The sequence below is a fragment of the Coregonus clupeaformis genome, chromosome 8, assembly GCF_020615455.1.
Source record: "Coregonus clupeaformis isolate EN_2021a chromosome 8, ASM2061545v1, whole genome shotgun sequence".
NCBI classification, from domain to species: domain Eukaryota; kingdom Metazoa; phylum Chordata; class Actinopteri; order Salmoniformes; family Salmonidae; genus Coregonus; species Coregonus clupeaformis.
Window position 1 is genome coordinate 53,546,508 of NC_059199.1, and position 15,293 is coordinate 53,561,800.

At 43.2% G+C, this 15,293-nt stretch overlaps 1 protein-coding gene and 1 pseudogene across 1 annotated transcript in view; both read left to right on the forward strand.

Moving 5' to 3' along the window:
- Positions 1–8,708: 8,708 nt before the first annotated feature.
- LOC123491545 lies at positions 8,709–8,754 on the forward strand (annotated as a pseudogene).
- A 4,775-nt stretch (positions 8,755–13,529) lies between these two features.
- Positions 13,530–15,293, forward strand: part of arhgef40 (Rho guanine nucleotide exchange factor (GEF) 40) — a 44,260-nt gene continuing 42,496 nt past the window's right edge. Inside the window, exon 1 of the mRNA XM_041882746.2 lies at positions 13,530–13,902. Within this exon, the coding sequence (XP_041738680.2) occupies positions 13,900–13,902 (3 nt within the window). The 5' untranslated portion in view covers positions 13,530–13,899. The remainder of the gene's footprint in view (positions 13,903–15,293) is intronic.

Genomic DNA, 15,293 nt, shown 5'->3' on the forward strand with positions numbered 1-15,293 from the left:
ATCAGTGGAGTAGCAGGGAGAGATGAGGTCAGAAGTCACCTGTATCAGAGGAGTAGCAGGTAGAGATGAGGTCAGAAGACACCTGTATCAGAGGAGTAGCAGGGAGAGATGAGGTCAGAAGTCACCTGTATCAGAGGAGTAGAAGGGAGAGATGAGGTCAGAAGTCACCTGTATCAGAGAAGTAGCAGGGAGAGATGAGGTCAGAAGTCACCTGTATCAGAGGAGTCGCAGGGAGAGATGAGGTCAGAAGTCACCTGTATCAGAGAAGTAGCAGGGAGAGATGAGGTCAGAAGTCACCTGTATCAGAGAAGTAGCAGGGAGAGATGAGGTCAGAAGTCACCTGTATAAGAGGAGTAGCAGGGAGAGATGAGGTCAGAAGTCACCTGTATCAGAGGATTAGCAGGGAGAGATGAGGTCAGAAGACACCTGTATCAGGGGAGTAGCAGGGAGAGATGAGGTCAGAAGTCACCTGTATCAGAGGAGTAGCAGGGAGAGATGAGGTCAGAAGTCACCTGTATCAGAGGAGTAGCAGGGAGAGATGAGGTCAGAAGTCACCTGTATCAGAGGAGTAGCAGGGAGAGATGAGGTCAGAAGACACCTGTATCAGTGGAGTAGCAGGGAGAGATGAGGTCAGAAGTCACCTGTATCAGAGGAGTAGCAGGGAGAGATGAGGTCAGAAGACACCTGTATCAGAGGAGTAGCAGGGAGAGATGAGGTCAGAAGTCACCTGTATCAGAGGAGTAGAAGGGAGAGATGAGGTCAGAAGTCACCTGTATCAGAGGAGTAGCAGGGAGAGATGAGGTCAGAAGTCACCTGTATCAGAGGAGTAGCAGGGAGAGATGAGGTCAGAAGTCACCTGTATCAGAAAAGTAGCAGGTTGAGATGAGGTCAGAAGTCACCTGTATCAGAGGAGTAGCAGGGAGAGATGAGGTCAGAAGTCACCTGGATCAGAGGAGTAGCAGGGAGAGATGAGGTCAGAAGACACCTGTATCAGAGGAGTAGCAGGGAGAGATGAGGTCAGAAGACACCTGTATCAGAGAAGTAGCAGGGAGAGATGAGGTCAGAAGATACCTGTATCAGAGGAGTAGCAGAGAGAGATGAGGTCAGAAGACACCTGTATCAGAGGAGTAGCAGGGAGAGGTGAGGTCAGAAGACACCTGTATCAGAGAAGTAGCAGGGATTGATGAGACCAGAATACACCTGTATCAGAGGAGTAGCAGGGAGAGATGAGGTCAGAAGTCACCTGTGTCAGAGGAGTAGCAGGGAGAGATGAGGTCAGAAGTCACCTGTATCAGAGGAGTAGTAGGGAGAGATGAGGTCAGAAGTCACCTGTATCAGAGAAGTAGCAGGGAGAGATGAGGTCAGAAGTCACCTGTATCAGAGAAGTAGCAGGGAGAGATGAGGTCAGAAGTCACCTGTATCAGAGAAGTAGCAGGGAGAGATGAGGTCAGAAGTCACCTGTATCAGAGGAGTAGCAGGGAGAGATGAGGTCAGAAGACACCTGTATCAGGGGAGTAGCAGGGAGAGACGAGGTCAGAAGTCACCTGTATCAGAGGAGTAGCAGGGAGAGATGAGGTCAGAAGTCACCTGTATCAGAGAAGTAGCAGGGAGAGATGAGGTCAGAAGACACCTGTATCAGAGGAGTAGCAGGGAGAGATGAGGTCAGAAGTCACCTGTATCTGAGGAGTAGCAGGGAGAGATGAGGTCAGAAGACACCTGTATCAGAGGAGTAGCAGGGAGAGATGAGGTCAGAAGACACCTGTATCAGAGGAGTAGCAGGGAGAGATGAGGTCAGAAGTCACCTGTATCAGAGGAGTAGCAGGGAGAGATGAGGTCAAAAGTCACCTGTTTCAGAGAAGTAGCAGGGAGAGATGAGGTCAGAAGTCACCTGTATCAGAGGAGTAGCAGGGAGAGATGAGGTCAGAAGTCACCTGTATCAGAGGAGTAGCAGGGAGAGATGAGGTCAGAAGTCACCTGTATCAGAGGAGTAGCAGGGAGAGATGAGGTCAGAAGACACCTGTATCAGGGGAGTAGCAGGGAGAGATGAGGTCAGAAGACACCGGTATCAGAGGAGTAGCAGGGCGAGATGAGGTCAGAAGACACCTGTATCAGAGAAGTAGCAGGGAGAGATGAGGTCAGAAGACACCTGTATCAGAAGAGTAGCAGGGAGAGATGAGGTCAGAAGACACCTGTATCAGAGGAGTAGCAGAGAGAGATGAGGTCAGAAGACACCTGTATCAGAGGAGTAGCAGGGAGAGATGAGGTCAGAAGACACCTGTATCAGAGAAGTAGCAGGGAGAGATGAGACCAGAAGACACCTGTATCAGAGGAGTAGCAGGGAGAGATGAGGTCAGAAGTCACCTGTATCAGAGGAGTAGCAGGGAGAGATGAGGTCAGAAGACACCTGTATCAGGGGAGTAGCAGGGAGAGATGAGGTCAGAAGACACCGGTATCAGAGGAGAAGCAGGGAGAGATGAGGTCAGAAGACACCTGTATCAGAGAAGTAGCAGGGAGAGATGAGGTCAGAAGACACCTGTATCAGAAGAGTAGCAGGGAGAGATGAGGTCAGAAGACACCTGTATCAGAGGAGTAGCAGAGAGAGATGAGGTCAGAAGACACCGGTATCAGAGGAGTAGCAGGGAGAGATGAGGTCAGAAGACACCTGTATCAGAGAAGTAGCAGGGAGAGATGAGACCAGAAGACACCTGTATCAGAGGAGTTGCAGGGAGAGATGAGGTCAGAAGTCACCTGTATCAGAGGAGTATTAGGGAGGGATGAGGTCAGAAGTCACCTGTATCAGAGAAGTAGCAGGGAGAGATGAGGTCAGAAAACACCTGTATCAGAGGAGTAGCATTGAGAGATGAGGTCAGAAGACACCTGCATCAGAGGAGTAGCAGAGAGAGATGAGGTCAGAAGACACCTGCATCAGAGAAGTAGCAGGGAGAGATGAGGTCAGAAGACACCTGTATCAGAGGAGTAGCAGGGAGAGATGAGGTCAGAAGTCACCTGTATCAGAGGAGTAGCAGGGAGAGATGGGGTCAGAAGTCACCTGTATCAGAGAATTAGCAGGGAGCGATGAGGTCAGAAGTCACCTGTATCAGAGAAGTAGCAGGGAGAGATGAGGTCAGAAGTCACCTGTATCAGAGGAGTAGCAGGGAGAGATGAGGTCAGAAGTCACCTGTATCAGAGGAGTAGCAGGGAGAGATGAGGTCAGAAGACACCTGTATCAGGGGAGTAGCAGGGAGAGATGAGGTCAGAAGTCACCTGTATCAGAGAAGTAGCAGGGAGAGATGAGGCCAGAAGACACCTGTATCAGAGAAGTAGCAGGGAGAGATGAGGTCAGAAGTCACCTGTATCAGAGGAGTAGCAGGGAGAGATGAGGTCAGAAGTCACCTGTATCAGAGAAGTAGCAGGGAGAGATGAGGTCAGAAGTCACCTGTATCAGAGGAGTAGCAGGGAGAGATGAGGTCAGAAGTCACCTGTATCAGAGGAGTAGCAGGGAGAGATGAGGTCAGAAGACACCTGTATCAGGGGAGTAGCAGGGAGAGATGAGGTCAGAAGTCACCTGTATCAGAGGAGTAGCAGGGAGAGATGAGGTCAGAAGACACCTGTATCAGAGGAGTAGCAGGGAGAGATGAGGTCAGAAGACACCGGTATCAGAGGAGTAGCAGGGAGAGATGAGGTCAGAAGACACCTGTATCAGAGAAGTAGCAGGGAGAGATGAGACCAGAAGACACCTGTATCAGAGGAGTTGCAGGGAGAGATGAGGTCAGAAGTCACCTGTATCAGAGGAGTATTAGGGAGGGATGAGGTCAGAAGTCACCTGTATCAGAGAAGTAGCAGGGAGAGATGAGGTCAGAAAACACCTGTATCAGAGGAGTAGCATTGAGAGATGAGGTCAGAAGACACCTGCATCAGAGGAGTAGCAGAGAGAGATGAGGTCAGAAGACACCTGCATCAGAGAAGTAGCAGGGAGAGATGAGGTCAGAAGACACCTGTATCAGAGGAGTAGCAGGGAGAGATGAGGTCAGAAGTCACCTGTATCAGAGGAGTAGCAGGGAGAGATGGGGTCAGAAGTCACCTGTATCAGAGAATTAGCAGGGAGCGATGAGGTCAGAAGTCACCTGTATCAGAGAAGTAGCAGGGAGAGATGAGGTCAGAAGTCACCTGTATCAGAGGAGTAGCAGGGAGAGATGAGGTCAGAAGTCACCTGTATCAGAGGAGTAGCAGGGAGAGATGATGTCAGAAGACACCTGTATCAGGGGAGTAGCAGGGAGAGATGAGGTCAGAAGTCACCTGTATCAGAGAAGTAGCAGGGAGAGATGAGGCCAGAAGACACCTGTATCAGAGAAGTAGCAGGGAGAGATGAGGTCAGAAGTCACCTGTATCAGAGGAGTAGCAGGGAGAGATGAGGTCAGAAGTCACCTGTATCAGAGAAGTAGCAGGGAGAGATGAGGTCAGAAGTCACCTGTATCAGAGGAGTAGCAGGGAGAGATGAGGTCAGAAGTCACCTGTATCAGAGGAGTAGCAGGGAGAGATGAGGTCAGAAGACACCTGTATCAGGGGAGTAGCAGGGAGAGATGAGGTCAGAAGTCACCTGTATCAGAGGAGTAGCAGGGAGAGATGAGGTCAGAAGCAAGTATAACAAGAAACATACATTGTACTATGCATGGGTGTAATTAAAACTTTGCAACTGATGTGTGCCTTTTGCTGCTGTAGATTTGTCATTCAGTGCCTCAGTGTCAACATGTGGTTGTCGATTTAAGCACACATAATGTTGATAGTGCTAATGAAGGTTGCGTTGGGTTAGTATGAGGCACTGGTTGCGCCCTAATAATCTCTTCTTTCTCCCAAAGTGTACACTTGTTCACTTCCTTTCATGGATTTGAAAGGATATGACTAATATATGGAATCTCCCTCTAGCCTATGCCTACACCCATCCAATGCTTTTAAGTTTGTGGGGAGTAGTGAACGAGTGCGCATTTCAGGATATAGGAGAGATTTTTGGGATGCAACCACTCTTTTCGCAACCACTTTGATAGTTCTTCCATAGTGTCTTCCAACTCTTTACCTGATGCAGGGTTGTAGGCATCGCCAACGTTTGTGAAGACATTGTTGAAATCCAGGTTGGTTTCTCTCACAGAGGGCGGTATATGACCATCTCCTCCTATTGCTGCTGTAAATGCAATATTTGGTCTGTCAATGAGAAATAGTAAGGGTTAGAGAGGCAATCAGGGTCAATGCCAACTGAACGTTTTGGGCCGATGTTCCAGACACAGATTAAGCCTAGCGCTGGTCTAAAAAGCACTTTTTAGTCCAGGCCTAGGTTTAATCTGTGTCTGGGAATGAATTTGGTCATTTAAAATTAATATTTTCCCAATGAAGAATAGGGCATGCATATGGTTTCACACACTGTTTTCCAGTAGTTTGTTACCCACATTGTAATTGTTGGCTAGTTGATGTTATCTATCTTCTCAGTTCATCCAGCAGGGTTTGTTGTTCCTCCACTCTGAGTCTGAACTCAGTGGTGTTGGCCCTTAATGAAAATAATTGAAGCTTCCTCTCCTAAACTGGAAAACAGGAATTTGAACAAATGTATTACCAAAAACAGACAAACTATTCTTTGTTGGTCTTAGCGATTATGTCACTTCACGCCATAGCTACTGCACCAATTCAGACAGAATACAAATGTAAATGACCTTCATTCTCTCTCTTCATGCTCTTCATCAGGCTCTCGCTGGTGTTCAACTTGGTCTCCATGGCTCTGAGCTCAGCTGCTTGAACTATTAATCACAAAAACAATGTCTTAAGTAAGAAGTTAGGCTGGTCTGAAGCCAAAAAAGAAAAACTATTCACTTGAGCACCACAAGGCCTAACTTCCCCCATAATCTACCAAGGTTTTCAAGCACACAGTTTGACCTACTACTGTAGCTTTGTTTGTCTTTTGGACTTCAAACAACATATAGGCTTAGGTTTTTTCTAGTTTGCTTTAGATTACATTCAGTCTCTCTGTGTAGGAGAGCAACAGTAGCTTCCATGTTCCTCAGTTCTTCCACCGGGTGCGCCGCAGCTATTAGTCTGGCTTCCATGGTTCCTAGTTCCATCAGAAGGTTACACATGTTTTGCTGGCAGCTACTGATTGTCTTGGCTGGGGCTGGTGTTTGGATCTGAGAAGAACTTCACTCTCTATGCCCTGTGCCTGTTCAGGCTGAATCTGTACCATGATGTCATTCAGGTTGACTTCTCCAGCATCTTCACTGAGCGTCTGAGTCCCAGACAGACACAGCAGCACCAGGGTCTGAGTCAGTCCCCCCATATTACAGATGGATAACCTATACTTGAACTTGTATTCTACTGTAAGTTGTGTGGAAATTCAAAGCGTGCGTCCTCTTATGATAGTGTCAGGGTTCAACATTATCCATTATTTTTTAGGAAACAATCTGCAAAAATAGACCAATAAGGATATTTAATGATATAGTCCTTTGAGATAGAATTGTTTACCAGAATAAGCACACATAAAGCACACATAAACAGCAACATGTTTACGATTCACATATACAGTGGGGGAAAAAAGTATTTAGTCAGCCACCAATTGTGCAAGTTCTCCCACTTAAACAGTGGTCCTCTGTAGCTCAGCTGGTAGAGCACGGCGCTTGTAACGCCAAGGTAGTGGGTTCGATCCCGGGACCACCCATACACAAAAAAAAAATTTGTAATGTATGCACGCATGACTGCAAGTCGCTTTGGATAAAAGCGTCTGCTAAATGGCTTATTATTATTATTATAAAAAGATGAGAGAGGCCTGTAATTTTCATCATAGGTACACGTCAACTATGACAGACAAAATGAGATTTTTTTCTCCAGAAAATCACATTGTAGGATTTTTTATGAATTTATTTGCAAATTATGGTGGAAAATAAGTATTTGGTCAATAACAAAAGTTTCTCAATACTTTGTTATATACCCTTTATTGGCAATGACACAGGTCAAACGTTTTCTGTAAGTCTTCACAAGGTTTTCACACACTGTTGCTGGTATTTTGGCCCATTCCTCCATGCAGATCTCCTCTAGAGCAGTGATGTTTTGGGGCTGTCGCTGGGCAACACGGACTTTCAACTCCCTCCAAAGATTTTCTATGGGGTTGAGATCTGGAGACTGGCTAGGCCACTCCAGGACCTTGAAATGCTTCTTACGAAGCCACTCCTTCGTTACCCGGGCGGTGTGTTTGGGATCATTGTCATGCTGAAAGACCCAGCCACGTTTCATCTTCAATGCCCTTGCTGATGGAAGGAGGTTTTCTCTCAAAATCTCACGATACATGGCCCCATTCATTCTTTCCTTTACACGGATCAGTCGTCCTGGTCCCTTTGCAGAAAAACAGCCCCAAAGCATGATGTTTCCACCCCCATGCTTCACAGTAGGTATGGTGTTCTTTGGATGCAACTCAGCATTCTTTGTCCTCCAAACACGACGAGTTGAGTTTTTACCAAAAAAGTTCTATTTTGGTTTCATCTGACCATATGACATTCTCCCAATCCTCTTCTGGATCATCCAAATGCACTCTATTAAATTTCAGACAGGCCTGGACATGTACTGGCTTAATCAGGGGGACACGTCTGGCACTGCAGGATTTGAGTCCCTGGCGGCGTAGTGTGTTACTGATGGTAGGCTTTGTTACTTTGGTCCCAGCTCTCTGCAGGTCATTCACTAGGCCCCCCGTGTGGTTCTGGGATTTTTGCTCACCGTTCTTGTGATCATTTTGACCCCACGGGGTGAGATCTTGCGTGGAGCCCCAGATCGAGGGAGATTATCAGTGGTCTTGTATGTCTTCCATTTCCTAATAATTGCTCCCACAGTTGATTTATTCAAACCAAGCTGCTTACCTATTGCATATTCAGTCTTCCCAGCCTGGTGCAGGTCTACAATTTTGTTTCTGGTGTCCTTTGACAGCTCTTTGGTCTTGGCCATAGTGGAGTTTGGAGTGTGACTGTTTGAGGTTGTGGACAGGTGTCTTTATACTGATAACAAGTTCAAACAGGTGCCATTAATACAGGTAACGAGTGGAGGACAGAGGAGCCTCTTAAAGAAGAAGTTACAGGTCTGTGAGAGCCAGAAATCTTGCTTGTTTGTAGGTGACCAAATACTTATATTCCACCATAATTTGCAAATAAATTCATTAAAAATCCTACAATGTGATTTTCTGGATTTTTTTCCTCAATTTGTCTGTCATAGTTGACTTGTACCTATGTTGAAAATTACAGGCCTCTCTCATCTTTTTAAGTGGGAGAACTTGCACAATTGGTGGCTGACTAAATACTTTTTTTCCCCACTGTATAAGGTGATCTTAATTCTTCATGTTTATTGGCATCACCCACGAGAAAAAAAATACAGTTTACTATAGAATCCTACAGTACTTACTATAGAATTCTATAGTAAACTGTAGTATACTGTAGAATACTATACTACAGACTGTAGTATCCCTCGATCATGTATAGTACTTACTATAGAATGTTGTAGTATACTGTAGAACACTATATTTAATTTGCATATACCCTGCCCATTCCCCTCCCCAATATCGCAATTTGTGCCACCCATAAGTGAGAAACCTACATACCATAATATATTGTGTTCCCTACAGGTTATAGAAAAGAACAGAAGCTCTAAACTATCTCTTCAGACCTCAGTCCTACCTACTTACAAGTTATGGAAAGTGTGCTCTTTTAGTATTTTTCCAGTAGGTTTCCAGAAGCCTCCACTTCTATGTCAAAGATACTAAAACACAAATACTATAGTAAATACTACAGTAATGTCTACAAAAAGTTATACTTTTGAATCATCTGTCCATAGAACGTTCTTCCAAGAGTCTTGATGATCATCCAGGTGCTTTTTGGCAAACTTTAGTCAACTTTTTGGACGAGATGGGTCCCATTATGCCTGGCGAAAACCAAACACTGCATTCCACAGTAAGAACATCATACCAAAGGTCAAGCATGCTTTGCTGCATCAGGACCTGGACGACTTGCCTTAATAGAAGGAACCATGAATTATGCTCTGTATCAGAGAATTCTACAGGAGAATGTCAGACCATCCGTCTCTGAGCTGAAGCTGAAGCGCAGCTGGGTCATGCAGCAAGACAATGATCCAAAACACACAATCAAGTCTACATGAAAATAGCTAAAAAGCAACAAATTGGAAGTTTTGGAATGGCCTAGTCAAAGTCCTGACCTAATCCCAATTGAGATGTTGTGGCAGGACTTGAAACGAGCAGTTCATGCTTGAAAACCCACACGTCACTGAGTTAAAGCAGTTCAGCATGGAAGAGTGGGCCTTTGGTTGGAGTCATTGCAGCTAAAGGTGGCACAACCAGTTATTGAGTGTAAGGGGGCAATTACTTTTTCACACAGGGGAATTGGGTGTTGCATAACTTTGTTTATGAAATAAATATGTAATTGTTGTGTTATTTGTTCACTTATGTTCCCTTTATCTAATATTAGGTTTTGGTTGAAGATCTGATAACATTCAGTATCACAAATATGCAAAAGTAGAGAAAATTAGAAAGGGGCCAAATACTTTTTCATAGCACTGTATCTGTTTTACCGATTAGAAATGAAATCACTTTATGTATCTAGTCCCCCATTTGAAGAAGTCAAAAGTATTTGAACAAATTCATTTATAGTGTATTAAAGTAGTCAAAAGTTTAGTATATGGTCCCATATTCATAGCACGCAATGACTATATCAAGCTTGTGACTCAAAAAACTTGTTGGATGCATTTGCAGTTTGTTTTGGTTGTGTTTCGGATTATGTTTTGACCAATAATAACTAAATGGTGAATAATTGATTGTGTCATTTTGGAGTCACTTTTACTGTAAATAAGATTAGAATATGTTTCTGAACACTTATACGTGAATGTGAATGCTACCATGATTATGAATAATCATGAATTAATCATGAATTAAAAATACAAAATGCTAACCTCTTTACCATTACCAATAACATGGGAGGTTATTTAAGGTATGTCAGTCTGCCACAAGACTATAATGGTATGTACTCTTTTGAACTGTTTGTCTCGATTACATTGACTATTGCTAATATATGTATGTATTATTGTGTTGATGCTTTGTGTATTTTGCCTGTAAACAGCTCCTGAAAAGTGCTATACAAAACAATGTATGGTCAATAGTGTCTCTTTCTAATGTCTCTCAAATACAATAGATTTTTCATTATGTCAAACTGTCATTTATGTAACTGTGATACGTAATCTCAGTCCCTAGAAAAGGTTTGTGAACCGTACAGTATGTCCTGATCATTGGTGACCACAGGAGGTCGCTGTTACATTTTGTAAAACTGTCTGTGGCTGTGAGTGTGGGTGAGAAATGGCAGCATTTCAGTAGCCCTACATAACATTGTTGCAACCGCATTCCCAGGGCCAGATTAAGAAATCATAGGCCCGGGGGTTTTGCTTTTTTTTTTATAGCCCCCGCACACCGTAATTTTCTGTAAACAAATCTGTGCACCAAGATGCAATTCGATGCGTGGTAAATTTACTGTTGAAGAAAAATACCCTTTATAATAAAGCAATAATCAAATTTGCAATGTAGCATAGGCTACAGTAGAGCAGAGTCGTTTTTAAGATTTCCACACATGGGGAACATTTGTTGAGTCCAGAATTTCTTTTGATTAAACACATTTCATGCAACTCTACGTCATTTACATGGTAGAAGACATTAGCTGAATTTTTTTTAATACCACACAAATGACCAAAAGGAGTGGTTACATTTACACTTTAGTAGATACTTTTATCCAGAGCAATTTACAGTTAAGTGAGTGCATACATTTTTCATACTGGCCTCCCGTGGGAATCGAACCCACAACCCTGGCGTTGCAAGCTCCATACTCTACCAACTGAGCTACAGGAGGCTGGGTTACTCTGCCACTAACAAATTGAGATCAATATGGTTTGGAATTTAAACAAACAATAACCCACCCCAATGAAGCAACACAAAGATTGTACAACAGTACGAGACAATATATACAGTATTTACCTTACATGTACAGTCCCAGTCAAACGTTTGGACACACCTACTCATTCAAGGGTTTTTGTTTATTTTTACTATTTTCTACATTGTAGAATAATAGTGAAGACATCAAAACTATGAAATAACACATATGGAATCATGTAGTAACCCAAAAAGAGTTAAACAAATCAAAATATATTTTATATTTGAGATTCTTCAAAGTAGCCACCCTTTGCCTTGATGACAGCTTTGCACACTCTTGGCAACAGCCTATCTCAAGATGAGCTACTTTGAAAAACAGTGCTGCTGTTCGCAAAAAAATGTAGAGTTGTTGGTTCTACAGACAGATCAGTCTTCTCTTTCCATTCAGGTCAGGACTGGCAGCCATTGCAAGTGTACTCATCAGTTTAATAGTCAAATTGCCAGGGTAAGAAATTCCAAAACCCTTCTATGGATTATATGTCTATGGCCACAATGCAACAGGCTGTATATGTGACGTGCATGCTGGCCAGCCCTTCCCATCGCGGGCAACATTTAACTGCCAAAATAAAGTAAACACTTGAGTAAAGGAGGGATACAAATATGTCATGGTGTGGTGTATTTTTCCTGGTATGGTTTAGGTCCACTTGTAGAATCTATGCTAAGGCACATTGAAGATGTTCTGGCTGCTCGTGGTGGCTAAACACCCTTTTAAGACACTATCTTGGTGTTTCCTTTATTTTGGCAGTTACCTGTATTTGCTTATGATCAAATTAATCCACAGTTATTTTTTAGAAACAAATGATCCTCTGTGGCTAAATTATGCTCTCTGGTGTATTTTGAACATTGAGAGCGGACTCCTGTGGTTGGATTAAAAATGTATAACATATACAATCAAAAGTTTGGACACACCTACTCATTCAAGGGCTTTTCTTAATTTTTTAAAATATTTTACATTGTAGAATAATTGTGAAGACATCAAAACTATAAAATAACACATTTGGAATCATGTAGTAACCAAAAAAGTGTTAAACAAATCAAAATATATCAAAATACCAGCAAAGCACCCCCACACCATCACACCTCCTCCTCCATGGGCTGTCATGTGCCTTTTACTGAGGAGTGGCTTCCGTCTACGCCACTCTACCATAAAGGCATGATTGGTGGAGTGCTGCAGAGATGGTTGTCCTCCTGGAAGTTTCTCCCATCTCCACAGAGGAACTCTGAAGCTCTGTCAGAGTGACCATCAGATTCTTGGTCACCTCCTTGACCAAGGCCCTTCTCCCCCATTTGCTCAGTTTGGCCAGGCGGCCAGGTCTAGGAAGAGTCTTGGTGGTTCCAAACTTCTTCCATTTAAGAATGATGGAGGCCACTGTGTTCTTGGGGACCTTCAGTGGTGCAGAAATGTTTTGGTACCCTTCCCCAATCCTGTCTCGGAGCTCTACGGACAATTCCATGGCTTGGTTTTTGCTCTGACATGCACTTTCAACTGTGGGACCTTATATAGACAGGTGTGTGCCTTTCCAAATCATGTCCAATCATTTTACCACAGGTGGACTCCAATCAAGTTGTAGAAACATCTCAAGGATGATCAACGGAAAAAGGATGCACATGAGCTCAATTTCAAGTCTCATAGCAAAGAGTCTGAATACCTATGTAAATAAGGTATTTCTGTTTTCTATTTTTTAGAAATCTGCAAAAAATTATAAAAACCTGTTTTTGTCATTATGGGGTATTGTGTGTAGATTGATGAGGGGAAAAAATAATTGCATCTATTTTATAATAAGGCTGTAATGTAACAAAGGCCTAGGTGTAATGATGTGAACTACAGATTATTACATTTCATTCAGATAAGATTAGCTTGTAAATCAATTTCCTTTTGGTGTTTTGTACATGTTTTTTTGTTTTGTCTTTTTGCAATTCGTTCACTGCACTCTTGCACTTGTAAATAACCCATTCAGCACTTGAATACATGTTTGGCTGCTTGGCTATTAAGCTCGGTTAACTAAAGTCTCCCGGAATTGGACATTACTTGGCCAAAATGGGTCCGCTATTTTACACTAGGTCTACAGTGGGCCCCCAAGTATAAAATCTATTTGAGATATTAACATAATTTTGTATAAGGAATAAGAGGTACAATCCCTGTCTGTAAGGACAACATGATTCTCTGTGAAAGAAAGAAAAAATATCCTATCTGCATGATCTTAATGTTTGGAACGATTACCATTTAAAGGAACTTTGAATGCACAACGTTTATGACAAAGTTTCAAAGTGTGCGTGCAATGCCTATGCCTATAAACCAAGAAAATGTAGGTTAATTTAACGGGCAAATATCAAATGCGCTAATCATGGTATAAAATGAGTATCTATAAATACAGTGTAATTACATGTGGGTGGAGTGACAACGTTTGATTGTTTATTGTTTATACATTTATTTAACGCTGGAGGAAAAAATGGAAAGTTTGAGTGGAGCCCGGGCGGTTGAAAGTCAGACTGTAGCTCTCTTGTTAACTGTGTGAGGCGCAAGGAGCGAGGGAGCAGAGGGAGGAGGAGTGTGGGACCAACATTAGGAGACGGGGAGGAAAAAAACCATTTTTACACGCTTGCCTTGCAGAATCTGCACAGGGAAATAACGGTAGAGGCAGAGATTGACGGGGAAGACCGTGCGACGGCAATCATACAGTTTTCTCTTGCTTGTTGTCTGTGAAACAAAAGTACTCAGTCACAACCGACAACACACTACCCGACCACGTTACGGGACTACAACGGATTTAACGATTGGAATAGGCGAAATATTCTTGCATGGAGACATTTCTATAGTCTCTATAGGAGTGGATGGTTGGAGGAAGCGCGTCCAGGAAAGTTACAGACGACAATGTAGGCTGCCCAGACGGAGTCATATCATGGTAAGTCCCTTCTGTTCTGTAGACTGTAGCCTAGGGATGCAGAAACAGGCGGCCGGAGTTTCCTGCCTGGCCTGCTTCTATACCTGAAGCAACTGATGGAAAATAATGCAATTTTAACGAAATTATAAAGCAAGTTATAGCATATATTATTTGATGGTATAGGCCTATAGACTATAGAGTAGGCTATAGGCTATTCTTGCTATTTTCCTAGACATAGTCTATGTATCAGTATAATCATGACTTTATAAATGGAACATTGTATGCTAGTTTATAGGCCACTATGTAGCGTTAGACATTGCAATAAAGAATTTAACTCTAACTTCCTGCCTCTCTTTGCAAATATGTGCTCGTTTCCCCCTTAAACAAACATGGAAATTCCCTAACTGTAAACTAGCCTATCACATTGACTGTAATACATCCTCCTCTTTGGATAGCCTGTCAATGTTCAGCAAAGATGCAATATTTAGGTTTAGGAATTTAGATTTAGCTTTAGCTTTTTATCTCAGTGTGTAGCCTATTACACATGCATTGACATGAAGTTAAAGCTGCATGCTAGATAATAGGGCTAAATGGTAATGATAAGAATAGTCTTCTCCATGTTTTCATCACTATGTTTATTTAGAGACTGGATCATTGAGAAGCAGTAAGCAATGGAACAGTGACCAATACCTTCTCTCTGTATAACAATTATACTACTGTTCTTCTCTGACACCCAGACTTTGATTGTTACCACTAGTTTTGACAGACAGACAGAGACAGAGACAGGGCGAGACAGAAATAGAGAGAGATAAACAGACTCACAGAGAGAGAAACAGAGAGAGAGAGAGAGAGAGAGAGAGAGAGAGAGAGAAAGATGGACAGAATTAGCTCTTTTACTGTTTCTCCTGCTGTGGACTGGGTGGAGCCGCCTGGCAACTGTGAGACAGAGAGAAAGAGAGGGGGGGGATGGAGGGAAAGAGAGAGATGCACACAGAGACAGAGTGAGAAAAGAGGGAAACAAGACAGAGGGAGAAAGAGAGAGACAGACAGAAAGAGCGAGTGAGAGAGGAGGGAACGAGGGCGAGGGAGAAAGAGAGAGAGGAAGGGGGTGGGGACTTTTAAGAGAACTTGGAGAGTAGCGACAGTGGTTTGGGTGATGACGCATTTTCCACATTGGACCTGGAATAAAGAAAGAGAGGGAGTGAAAAAGAAAGAACAAGGGATGGAGGGAATGCAGGGGAGTGAGAACATGAGTAGAGGGATTTTATTTCTCTGTTTCTGAAGAGAAAGTTTGGAAGAGAGATGGAGAGGGGGATGGATGGAAAACATCACTTGCTCTGCTGACACTCCACTTGTTCTTGTTCTTTTTTTCTGTTATTCTTCTTTCTCTCTCACACACACACATGCACACT